The sequence below is a fragment of the Vidua macroura genome, chromosome 1 (genome assembly GCF_024509145.1).
Source record: "Vidua macroura isolate BioBank_ID:100142 chromosome 1, ASM2450914v1, whole genome shotgun sequence".
NCBI lineage: Eukaryota > Metazoa > Chordata > Aves > Passeriformes > Viduidae > Vidua > Vidua macroura.
Genome location: NC_071571.1, coordinates 6267753 through 6280894, shown reverse-complemented (window position 1 = coordinate 6280894; position 13142 = coordinate 6267753). Strand labels below are relative to the sequence as shown.

At 49.7% G+C, this 13142-nt stretch overlaps 1 protein-coding gene across 2 annotated transcripts; it reads left to right on the top strand.

Annotated features, from left to right (window-relative positions):
- Positions 1–3569: 3569 nt before the first annotated feature.
- CRYGN (crystallin gamma N) lies at positions 3570–11576 on the top strand. 2 transcript variants are annotated; one of them, XM_053997735.1, is made up of 5 exons: positions 3570–3647; positions 4107–4355; positions 6105–6250; positions 7299–7435; positions 11359–11417. In XM_053997735.1, the coding sequence occupies exons 1-4, from the start codon at positions 3627–3629 to the stop codon at positions 7402–7404; spliced, it is 522 nt and encodes a 173-aa protein (XP_053853710.1). In that variant the 5' UTR covers positions 3570–3626; the 3' UTR covers positions 7405–7435; positions 11359–11417. The 2 variants fall into 2 exon arrangements, with proteins under 2 accessions (XP_053853710.1, XP_053853700.1); XM_053997725.1 differs by lacking the exon at positions 7299–7435 and having other exon boundaries at positions 11359–11576.
- Positions 11577–13142: the final 1566 nt, after the last annotated feature.

Sequence of the window (13142 nt, the reverse complement as noted above, 5' to 3'; positions counted from 1 at the left end):
GAGCAAATTGTCTCTCACCATTTCACTCCTCAGCCTTGTGGCAGCCAAGGCCAGCAGAGACAGCACAGCCTGGAGCTGCCCTTGTGGACATCCAACCCAATTCCTCCCTGTAAACCAAACCCACAAAAGAATCTCAGATTTTTGGGTTTTGGCTGTTGAAGCCAAATACTCAAACTTACAAGTTCATTTCCAATGTTTCATCCTTTAAGCAGCCACAGTGGATGAAGGCTGCCCACAGCCCTTTGGCTGTGGGGCTCATGGCCAGATGGACCTGGGCATGAGGAGGAGGCGAGGTGTCACGATCCGCTTATTGCGGGGTGTCGTGATGGTTCTTTTCACTGATCCCAAAAGTGCAACCAAGGCAAACAACGAGGGACTATCAGTTAATCACAACAAATGCACCTTTATTAGGGGCCAAAACAGTAAATGCGATAGTGGGGATCAGAAAGGAGATAGAAGGATAGAGAGAGAGAGAGAAGAGGGCTATGGGAATAGCTACCAACACAGGCGAGATCCTCAGTGCTCCGGACGATGGGGATCCGTCTGTCGTGTCAGGGAAGTCTTCGAAGTTCTGGTCGACTCGGGGCTCCAGTTACAGTCCACAGAGGAAAGAGGGGGGGAACAAGTGTAACAATGAAAGTCCATTGTAATTGCCCCGAGGGAACAGGTGAGTCCACAGAAACCACCGAAGCAAGACGAATACAATGAAGAATAAGTCCATTAAAATTACTGAAGGGAAACAGGTCATGTCATTAGTGGTCAGACCACCAATTTCCCCTCCCCCCTATAGTAGGGGTCTCAGTCCTTAGGAGGAGGGTTCTCATTCTTTGTTTGTCACAGTGGTAACGAGGCAGATGAGGGGTCTTCAATGAAGGACCACAGGAGTCACCCCAAAAGTTCATTTGGCTTAAGAACGGAGATTAGAAGCAGGCCGCGCATCAGGCTGTCCCGTGCTGGGTCCATGTCAGGTCTTTGCCAAGTCCTTGCCAACTCCTTGCCAAGTTCTTGCCAGGCCTTGTTCGGAACAGCCAGCATGACGGTTCAGTGGTCCCACCTGTGCTGTGTCCTGTTCTAAGCCGGAACTGCAGTGGGGGAAGGGATTCTTTCTCGTGGCAATCGGAAGGCAGAATGGAAAATGAGGGGCTTCAGACGGACTCTTACACAAGGTCAGCCCCAGCATCACTTGCCTGAAATGCTGTTAGCAGCCACAGGCTCCTCAGGCTGCTCTTCTCTCTCTTCCATTGGCAACCTTTCCATCTTTGGCAAGGAGTTAAGGGGCTTTGTCCAGGAATTATCATTTGCCATTCTTCCATATTCTTTTTTCCCCATCAATTTGCTTTTATCTAGAGATGAGTCCTTTCTTATTTCATATCTTTAATGTGGTTTGTCAAAGAAATGAGGATAAAATTGCCACAACCTCTTTCCATCTCTCTTGAAATAGCTTTTGAACCTGTTGGACAATTTCTAAGAAATCTGACAGCTGGGCACAAGTCTCAGATTCATCAAGCTCTTGCACATTGAATTAAAAATCAGACTTTAAGAGAAACAGGAAAATCCCCTCATGAGACAGAGCCAGAGGAAACCGGGCTTTTGTGGTTCCATAAAAATCTCCTGGGGGAGTATTTGCTTTCCCGGGTGCTTTGGGGCAGTTTGCCATGGATGCCACGGGTTTTCCTCTCCAGGCACCCAACAGCTCATGGCCAATGTGAAGAGTGTGTGAGCTACGACCCCAGTGGATGCAGAGTTGGGTCCCAGTGCCAGCAACGGTGCCACCCCATTGTCCTCGTGCTCCCAGCCGTGACTCAGAAGAGGGACACTTCTCCTTCCCTTCCAGGGCACTGGCTGCAAGGCCACAGGGAATGTCTGTTTTTTGGGAACAACATTAATGTCCCCCGTCTTGTCTGCAGCTCTTCCAAGTGGGACTTTCTGCATGCTGTTAGTTTTCCCTGCACCATCTGGTGATTAATTTAACACCTTAAAATTAGCACTGGCGTTTCAAAGAAGTTTTGGGCAGGGTTGGTTTTTTTTTTTAATCAGATGAGGGTTTTTTCATTGTTTCCTCCCTCACAGCACAACACATACGTGAGAGCCGTGTTCCTGCGATGCCAGGGCAGGTTTGCCTGCCTCAGCTGGAGGATGTGTTTCCTCTCCCAGCACAAAGTGCCACCTCTCTCCTTCCTCCTCCAGTGCATCCCAGTCAGCGACCTCCTCTGGCTCAGCCTACGTGTGTCTGCACACGTGCTTATTAACTTTTACATCTTAATCGAAAGGGTGGTGCACGTTTGAGCCCTAATAATGACATCCTTTCTCCTGAAGCAGTCTTTAATCTTGAGATGAAGCAGTGAGCCGAGGCAGCAGAGTGGGGCTGCTGAGCCAGGCTGCTGGCATGCCTGAGGATGGGAGCAGTCTGCCAGGAAAGGAGGTTTTAGGGTTTGGACTTAAGAGTGTGCCTGATGGTCCAGGGAGGGAGGCAGCAGCAAGGAGAGATGATGGGGGGCCAGTGAGTGAGGAGGAGGATTCAATGAGCAGGAGCTGTGTGTGAAGTCTCTTCCAGAACTATTAAAAAGCATAAAAGCACAAATCTCCTTTTAATGTGACCCCATGGTACGTCTCTGCATGCTGGTCCATGGGCCACCCCCATACATCTGCCTTTACCTCTTCCTAGCCTGGCTCGTTAGTATGAACTGATGGGGTTTATGGGCTGGGAACTTCCTTTGCTGTTTGCCCTGGGAATATGACAGTTAAAATCTCTGGATATTCTTATAACACAAATGAGGACTTTATGGTCCCATATAGTTGCAATGTAAATTACTTTAACATGGTAACTTTACGGTCCAAAAGTTCCTCTAATTCTGACTTACAGCTGTGAGTCAGGGCTTCAGTGCTGGAAGATCAAAAGATTCCTGAGAATGATGCTCGTGAGTAACATCAGTGGGTTTGTGAGCCCAACCTTTGTGCTTTGGAGGGGACCAGGTCCTTGGCTTTTGGAGATGCCATTTAGAGAGGTTCAAAGGTTGAATGAGAAACCATTGGTTTGACAGATGGAGTGCAATGTTTGTTGGTGGGGAGTTTTCAAGGACACTCTTTCTTGGCTGCCACACTGCAATAGGTGGGAAGAAGCTGGGAAAAAGCAAACCTGACATAGAGAAATTAAGTGCTATGCTTAGAGATGCTGCTGTTTCCTCATTTACTTGTTATCTGTTCTGAGGAAAAAGGATGGAAGAAAAGAAAAAAATAGGGGAAAACAGAGGGGGGAAGTAAAGAAATAGAAGAAGAGAAATAGAAATAAAGATTAAAAAAGGTAAAAAAAAAAAAAAAAAGTCCTCCAAAAAGGAGCAGTAAATGTGCACTGCTAATCGACCAAAGCCCTGCCAAGCAAATCTTTTGTCAGATCATCTGCCCAAAATCAAAAGCCCGGACTCAGCAGGCCCCGTTACCGGCGGTTCTGCCTACGAAGCAGGAAAGGCAAAGCCCCCGGTTCCCGCGGCTTTGTTAAAAAGCCCTGGCGGCACCAGCCCCGGCCCGGCCCCCCCCGCCGGCCCCTATATAGTGGGGTGTCCAGTGATCTGTGCACCGCGGTTCTGCTCTGGCTCCCGCTCTTGGTCTTGGAGAAAGGCCAGCAGAAAATGTCTCAATACTCAGGAAAAGTAAGTAACGACCCAACCGCTTCCCTTTACAGCCTGGGGCCGGAGAGCCCGAGCATCCTCCGGGTGGAAGGAGGCGATGAGGATAATAGAGCCAGCAGACGTGGTGTGAGTGGTGATCCCGGGAGCAAATTTGGTAGCAGGGATGGGGAGGGTGCGGCAGAAGGAGCTGCATTTCAGGAGCTGAATTTCCTGTTTAAACATTCCTGCTGGAAATATGTGAGAGTGAGCACGAGGTGGTGAGAAGTGTCATAAATGCGGGACGCTCTGCGTTCCCAGAAAAACAAATACACTTCTTAGGAAAAAATGCCAGCGATGCCGTGCTCCTTTTGCTGGAAAGCAGCTAAAATAACCCAAACCACCCTGAAATGATGCATCTGCAGGAGATTCCCATCTGCTTGGAATGGGAGTCTGGCCGTGTCCCTGCTCCTCAACGTGGGCCCTTTCTCCTCCTCCCCCCAGATCACTTTCTACGAAGGCAAATGCTTCACAGGCAGGAAGCTGGATGTCTGTGGCAGCTGCAACAGCTTCCAGGACCAAGGTTTCCTCAACCGGGTCAACTCCATCTGCGTCCAGAGTGGAGCTTGGGTCTGCTTTGACCATCCTGACTTCCGAGGGCAGCAGTACATCCTGGAGCACGGCGAGTATCCCGACTTCTACCGCTGGAATGGACGCAGCGACCACCTGGGCTCCTGCCGGCCCATCGGGATGGTGAGTGGGATGCTGCTGGCGTTGGCTCTCCCAGCTGGGTTTAGTTTATCCTGGTCACAGGAGCCCTGCGAATAAGTGCCATAAAAATGTGTGCTCTTTAGAAACAGGGTGTCCCATTGAGCAGGAAGGAGTTTCCTGGGTGGGTTTGTCCCCATTCAGAGCGGTCTGTGCGGGCCACAAAGCTGGGACAGTTTCCTGTGTCCCCAGACAGGAGGAAGATGCATCTTCTTCCTCTCACAGTGAAATGCAGTGCCTTTAAGAGGATGAGATATTCCTGTGGTTTTCCAGTGGCAAAATCCTGCTGGTACCATGTGCTTTTCCTTTTAATGTAAGCTGCTGTGAGATATTCACGGGAGGATTCAGAAGGAGATTCATTGCCCAAGGCAAGTTTGAGCTGCAGCTGCTCCATCTCCCCACACACCCAAAGGGGGAGAGGGCAGCCCAAGGGCTTTCCAACCAGACCATAGGGCTGTGCCTAGTAAATTTGAGTTGAATTCTCTGCTGTTGCAAACCACCCTCTGACTCTGATAATCCTAAACTAAACACATTATTTTCCCTTCCCCTTATCAAGCTTTTAAAAGCACTGTCCAGAGGAAGGTTTAAATAGAAAGATTAAAAAGTAGCAAAGAAAAATTAGTATGGGTTGGGTCTTTCCATTGATTCTCCTACCATTGACAGCCTCCAGGGCAATAATGAGCCCAGCTGGAGCTGGTGGGATTTCTCACTGGCCCCGAAACACTTTTGGCACAGCAGTGGGTCTGTTTCAGGACTGTAACAACATTCCTAAAGCACCTCCATGATCCATACATGGAGGGATGCTCTGGCCCAAGCTGTGGACCCTGGCCAGCACAAGGATGTGCTCCTCCTTTCCTGGCCCAAGATTTTCCCTGTGAGATGCCAGCGAGGGCCTCGAGGCGTTTGTGCAGCGCAGATTCCCGGAGGAATGTTTGCTCAGGCACGGTGTCCGCGTGGCGGCTCCCTGCTGTGGGGCTTGGCATGGCAGCCCGGCCTTCTTGCGTGCTGACGTTGTTTATTTGAAAAATGCGTTTAGGTATTCTTTGAATTTGGCTTAAAAATATCCTTTGAGCTCGCTCTGTCCCACATAGCTCTGCCACAGGCTGCAGAGATCTCCCCAGAGTAATTTGTGACACGTGACCATCAAGGGCTCACGCAGCAAGGATGATGGTGGGAAAGTTTCCTTTTCTCCCCCCTGTTTTTATTTTCCTAAAAGAAAGGCACAACATCTCTCACCAGGAACAGCAGCTATGCATGAAACTGGAGGGAATACCAATTAGTTTAGGGGAATAGTCCAACATCTTTGTACACTCAGGATATGTTTCTTTTTTCCTGTTTGGGTGTGCAGAGTGTCGGGGCCGCAGCTGATGCTGCATTTGGGATGGAGGGTTTGTGGGCTGGTGGGGGGGATCTGCAGATGGAAGAGGGGCTGTGTGTGCCCGAGCACTGGCACCCCACGATGTGTTAGCATGTTGACAGCATGTGGACAGCAGTGCAGGAAGGTGCAGCCAGGCACAGGTTTGAGGGATTTTTGGCTGCTCCATGGTTGGTGTGCTGGCAGGCAGCATGAGTTTGTGCGTGCTCTGTTCACGCTGGCACCAGTGGTCTTGGATTGCTCTTCACATTCCCCTTCCAAAGCACCCTTCTGTCTCCCTCTTTGTCTTGTAAAAGCCAGAGAAATAATTTGTTGCGCTTTTCTGGTGTTGCTGTTGACTCCAATCCCTTTGTCCCCAGCACGGCGAGCATTACAGGATTGAAATATTCGAGGGGAGCCATTTTAGGGGTCCCAGCCTGGAGCTGACAGAAGATTGCTCCTTCCTGCAGGGACAAGGCTGGGACAAGGCCTGCATCAATGCCCTCAAAGTGTACGGCGACGGCGCGTAAGTAATTCCACGTGTCCTGGGCACTGCAAGGGACAGGGGGCTGCAGACACTCCTCCCTCATAGAAAACCCTGTCAGTGCTGGGGACACTTGGTGAAAGCCTAAAAATGTTTGTTAAGCCTTTGGTTAAAGGTGAATGTTGGTGCCTGCCCACTGCGAGCTGCTTCAAAGGGGTCTGACTTTTGGAGGGTGGCAGCTGAGCACGAGTTACAAGAACTCCGAGACACCTTTTTAAGGTGTATGAAATGAGAAGCCTAAAACCACCTCCCTCCCTTCCCTCCCTTCCCTCCCTTCCCTCTGCCTGCCTGCCTTCTGCCTTCCACACCTCTTTCAATCCGTGCTGAAGCTCTCAGGGAGGTTGGATGGATGGCTCCAGGTGATGCACGTCAGGGCTTTTGCTTTGCAAGTGGCTTCACCACACCTTTTCCTATGATGGCAAAACTGAGGCAGCAGCACCTCCCCTTTACATTAAATCCTGTCTCTGAAAGACAGGGCTGACAGTGGTGATGCCCAGACTGAGGCTCAGCCCCTCCCTCCTGCCCCTGCAGATGCTCCTGAAGGCCTGGGCAGGATGTCAGTTTTGCCTTTTCCTTGATGTTTGGTGGCAGTTTGTATTTTCTCAGTGGTGTTGGTCCTTTTTATGTTTTTTTTTTTTTTCCCTCTTATTGTCAGACAGGTTGTTCTCTGCCTGTCTCCCCTTTCCTCTGTCTGACAATTGTGTTTTCACTGCAAGCGTGCTGGGAGCTGGGGAATGCCACAACACCTTCCCAGAAACAGGCAGAGGGTGGCTGGAGGGAGGCCCTGGGGCAGAGGGAAGCCTCTGCAGAGGAGGGAGCACAGATACCTTGTTCTTCACCTGTCCTGGACTGGATGTTGTGCAGCTCACAGACGCCTGGTGTGAGATGCTGGACCCTTTGTGTCCTTTTTTTTTTTTCTAAGAATAGGGAAAGGTTGTTGCCATGCAAGCTCAAGACATCCTGACAGCAGCAAGTGTCCTGCAGGAGCCTTTCTGATCCAACCAAGGCTTCTCCTCTTCCAAAAATCCAGGCTTATGATTAGGCAATGGCAGTTCATTAAGGAGCAGAGCTACCCACTCCTGATGGGAAGAAATGGCTGGAGCCCACCAGGGACCCTGTTAGTGCTGAGCAATTGAGCACCAACACCACAAAGCCAAGAGGGAGCCTGTGAGTACTCTGGCAAGAGCTTTAGGGCCAATTTACTGCTTGGGTCTCTGTAGCAGAGCCTGGAGCTTGAGAAATTGGGAAGCTGCCCAGAAACTTGAAGCACTTGAATTTTTCAGATTGATTTTCCCCCTCACCTACAAAATATATAAAGGGCACAAAGCTTGCTCTCCCTCACATGGGAGTCTGGATTGTTTGTGTTAACATTACAGGACTTCTCAAGGTCTATGAATAGTGAGGAAAAAATGGAAAAAGATAAAGCACGGAGAGGAGCGTGGTGAGGAAACTCACTGAGGTTTGTAGCATTACATTCAGATCCTGGGAAGATCAGTGTTGGACATGCTTGGAAAGGTCTGTAAAGGCAATTAAAGGCAGGACAATGCAGAGGGACCTGCTGTCCCGGGCTGCAGAAGGAGAGAGGCAAGGATGAGATACCACTGCAGAGAGGTGAGAGCAGGGAAAGGGACCCTAAAGCACCACTTTTCTCCTTTGGATGGACCTTCTAAATCCAGGTGCCTCCAGAGGTGCTGCAGGTGTAGATGGTGCTGGGCATAACCTGGCAAAGCTGTCCCAGGACTCATCCTTGGATGTCTGGGAGCAGAGGAGATGGGGTCAGTGGAGACAAAGGGAGTTTCAGCCACGGTCTCGCTCTGTGATTTTCACCCTCAATTCCCACAACGCGACATCTGTTGGATACAGAAATATTTGTTTCCATTTCAAAATCCATGGATGGTGTCATGTGCTGATAAAAAGTTGCTGCCTGCGCTTTGTGGAGGTGGCTGTGCCCGCGGGAAGTGATGATGGATCATCTGGAAACATGGCAATGGAGACAAACACTGGCCTTTGGCATGGTGCATGGTGAGCCTGAGGGGGTCCAGCATCTTCCCTGCTGCCTTTCTGGGGCGGGCAGTTGCTACCCCCCAGAGCCAGAAAGGATGATGGTAAAGCTGTTTAAGGCACGCTGGCAATGAATTGCTATTTTGGAGCAGTTCTGAGGTGTCACCGCCTCCTCGGAGGCTGTTGCAGGTTTGTGGTGAGTGGCTTCGCCCGTCCCACGGGCAGAGCCAGCTTCAGTATCACATATGGTATCATCTGATTTTAGATGAAGATGTGTAGTTCTTGTCCTCCTTTGTGCCTCAGCCACTCCACAGAGGATGGCCTAGAAATAGCAATTTTAAAAAGCTGAATTTGTTTGGCGACCCAGGAGAGAATACCCCAAAAAGAGCTTTTCTACACTACAGTGGAATAACTTGAAGGAACCAGACCAACCATTTATTCTGCTGAAGCATTCATGAGTGTTTGGTAGCTGTTCTGCAGTCAGGTTGTGAAATACAAAGCAGAACAGGTACCCAAATGCTGCTGCCCAATGAACATCACATATTTCTCAGCAAAGGTGATACCTGCCCGTGGCACTGCTCAAGTCCTACATGGAGAACAAGTGACTTTGAGCTCCACTGAAGGCCTCCTGTTTGGTTCAGGCTGATGCTACAGCATTCCCCTCCTCATTTTTCAGTTTGAGCAGCCAGTGTTGGCTTACAGAGTTTGAGTTGTTTCCATGAGCATTTTATTCCCATGTCCGCTGGGATTATGTGCTAATGAAACACAGCACTGAGATGTTTGAGGGCTGTGTGCTTTGTGCCTGGATCAGCTCTCCCATGCTGGGCTTGAGGACAAGATCATCTCTTTTTTTTTTTTTCTGGGCTCCTGACTGACTTGATTTCCCCTCTTGCTGATGGTCTCAGAGAACGTAAATTTTAGGCAATAAAGGAACAGCTAAGTAAGCCATACAGTCCTTCACTCATCACCTTACGCTGCCAACACACTTCACTCCCATCTTTCTGCTATTCCTTTTATTCCTTTGGTTTTTGGGTTTTTTCAGCCTTCCCCTAAGCAGAGGGACAAGTCAAGTTGGGGTTCTTATCACCACACCAGGTCACTCAGTCTGCTTCTACCTACACCAAAGCCTGTCCCATTCCCTCCACGTAATGGTGCAGACACATCAACCATGTGTCTGGAAAGAAATCTTGGTAAAGACAGTGACTGTGAGGGTCTGCTCTTCCCCCTTCTCTATTCTCCTGGGTCCACCCATTGTTGAAAAATGTCCTAGAGCAGAAAAGCTGAAAAGAAAGAGGAGGAAAATGTTATAAATTGTTGTTAATTAAGCTGGGAATGCTTTCTGTCACTGCACACCGGGATATGTGGTGGGGGTACACTACACCCACAGGTGAGCAGTGGGCAGCCTTCCCCACGTGCTGCAAAGTGAGAATCAAAGCAAAAGGCTGAGGATGATTTTGTAATTCCAGTTTGGATATAAATTGGCTGCAACAAGTGCCAGAGAATGAGGTTGTTTGTTTGCAGGAACCACGTGTCAGTGATGCCACACACAGGGCTCTGATACTACAGGATGCTCTTTCACAAAACCAAGGCACAGTATTCCATGCTGGTGTCCACATGCTGGTCCTGCTCCTGCTCCTGCACAGGGATCTGGGAGAAGGGACCACCACAGTCCCACTTCATGTCGTCTCAGAAACACAAAACAAGTATGTCAAGGAACCTGTAAGGTGCCTTGGATAAATACCCCAAACTCTTCTTGTTTTGTTTTTTAAATAATGCCTGTGGGTGGCTGGTTTTATAAACAATTTTTCCTAAGCCTCCAGCTTTTTGCTTTGGGTTAGACTGATCTGAGTTCACCAGCAGTTGTCTGACCCTTAAGGCCCAGCAGTCTTTGACCCCTCTTGAAGAAATTCTTGAAGAAGTTTCTCCCTGGAAATCCCACATACAGTAGGTCCCAACCCCAATGTCCCAGCTGAATTCCTGCAAAGACAGACCACAGAAAACAAATTATTTGGAGGATTACATTTCTGCTTTGCTGTCATTGCTGAGCAAATAGATGGGAAAAGCAGCAGAGATCCTCATAAAATCTTAAAAAATATGGGGATGAGAGGAAAGAGGCAGAGATGAGCAGCTCAGCAATGACAGGGTGGTAACCTGAGTGTAAAACTGTCAGAGCAATGGCAAAATTTGGCTAAGAAGCATGGGAGACTCACATAGAGGACAGGGGTGACACTTGTGGCCACAGTAAGATCATGTGAAGTGAAGGGAGAGAAAAGCAGAAAAACTGTCCTTCTTGACCATCCGAATTGCTCCTGACTTGACCTTCAAATGGAGAAAGACATGTCACAAGCCAGGGTGATGGAGGATGTAGCCAAGCCAGGTGAGGAAGTCAGGCATGCCAAAGTCACCAAGGTTATTGAATGTTGTATCCATTTGACTGCATTACAAGGGAAAGTTGTCATTAACTCTGGATGGAGAGAGAAAGTAAAGATAACCAAACCAAGCCCTGCTCTCTGTTGGAAAGCATAAAGAGGCCATTAGGAATTATTAACGAAGAGAGAAATTACTAAATATGGTTCCCATCATAGCTAATGAATCAGTTCAAAGAGGCAAAACATCCATCAAGCATTGCATGTTTCTCCTTACAGTCCCTAAAAAAGGGGTTTATGCAGGGGCTGAGGGGACTCATATCCTTCTTTAGCACTATCAAATGCTATTAAATGGTTTCTGTTGCACATGGTGAAGCTCAGACACATCCATTCCTACAGAAATGCAAAGCAGGGAGCCCTTGGGCCTAGGTTTTATTGCTGGTGTAACCCAAAACATCTTCCAAGGGCAAGGTCCAATTTGGCTTTGGGTGTTTGCCAGGCCATGCTGGGGGGAGCGGGGGGAAGCGCCCACAGTGAACTCCACCAGGAGCATTTCCCTGTGTGGGGTGGGACTGGGAATCAGGCCCTGGGGGTTTGCAATACAGCGGTGCCTGAATGCAGCCCCTCAGAGCGGCCACTTTGCACGAGCACGGTGCTGGGGCCCAGGTGACCCCCCTTTGTGCCACGGTGCTGGGGCCCAGGTGACCCCCCCTTTGTGCCCAGGTGGGTGCTCTACGAGGAGCCCAACTACCGAGGACGCATGTACGTGGTGGAGCGCGGCGAGTTCAGCAGCTTCAACGAGTGGCAGGCGCGCAGCGCCAGCGTGCAGTCCATCAGGAGAGTCGTCAACTACTTCTAGCTGAGCCTTCACCCTGCCAGCCATGGCCCGCTGAGACTGAGCATCACCCTCCTCCCCACTCACTGACCCCTGGAATAAATTGTTAAACACCAGCTGTTGGCTCCAAGCACTTTTTTTTTTTTTTTATATAACTACCATGAGTACATGAGAGAAGAGGCTCGTAATCTTTCTAAGCTTGATTTAAACGCCGTGTGTTTGCTTTCTTATTCTGCAGTGGTTTATAAGGAGGCCATGGGAGGATGGGCCAGAACTGGTGGTGATGCACAGACGTAGGAACATGCCTGCCATTGCGGTTGTGGTCTGACACATGTTCCCTCTGCCCCGACCAGGGCCACCATGTGATGGCCCCAGCTGACTCCTAGTGCCTGCAGGGAGTCACGTGGATGCACACACGGTGGGGAGCACAGAAGGAGCCATTGGGAGCCATGTGAGGACACACGTGAGGGTCACAGCAGGAGCTGAGCGACTTGTGGGGTCTGTCTGAGCATGACATGCTGGTCTTGATAAAGAGGTGAAAGCAACCATTCATCCTGAGTTACTTTAACTTTAGATCAGTACACATTAAAAATATATATTTAAAAACCCCCAAGCCTGAAGGCACAAAACCTGAGCAACCTTCTCTTTGTTCCCAACCCTTCATGACAACAACATTTTGAGGGATCAGCAGCAAGGGAAAACAGCCACTGCACTGCCATTTATTTCACAACCCTCTTTCCATCTTCCTGCCCCTTCAGTGTTCCTGCTCCATCCCAGTTGTTTCGGTGCCCCTGAACCCTATTCCATGGTTGGCAATTGGGATGGGAACCACTCTGCCCCTTCACTTATGGACTGTCCACTGCAGCCTGGGCACTTCCCCTGGCATGCAGCCCCCGATAGTGCAGCAGCCTCCCTTCTGTAAAATCACAAGCTGTGTTCAGCATTAGCTAGGGTGTTTCTGGCTATTTCAGAAAGGGGTAATTTTATTCTCTTCACTCTGTTACTCTATTAGCTGTTAAGCCTTGGCTGTCTGATAGATCCTGACAGGCGCAGGCATGGTGCCGGCAGAGCTGCAAAGCTCTGTGTTAATCCAGTGGGAAGGCTGCTGATCTAACCCCAGCCCCAGCCCTCCTAAGGGACCTGAGTGAGGCTGACAGAGATGTGTGTGCCCTCGGGGCTGCTCTGCTTTGCAGGTCTGCCATGGGAATCAGCCCTTCCCTGAGCGATGGGGAGGAGCAGGGTGCTTTGTGCCAGGGGCTGGTTGGTCCCATGCTGCATCCCAGTCTGACACTGGATCTGCCTGCCATTCCACCAACTCACACTCATCCACTTGGATCTCGGCTCCCTGTGGCTCTCTACCAGTACCAGGATTGGGGTAACTGGTAACAACTGGGCCTGTGTGAGGACATGTGCTGTTCCTGTGAGGAAGTGACACTGTCAGTAGAGTTGCATCAATTGAGATTTGCTCTGGCTGCACATATGCTGTATATGTGTTATGAGGGAGTATGGAAATGCAAAAAAAATTCCACCTTGTGAATTTAACAGGAATTTGGGTGATGTCTGCCTTAGCAGTGATACAGACAATCACATCCTCTTGTAGACAGCCTGTTGTCTCGATGTATCCTCCATGCAAATCATCACAGCAGCACTTACAGTTACACCAGCTCAGCTC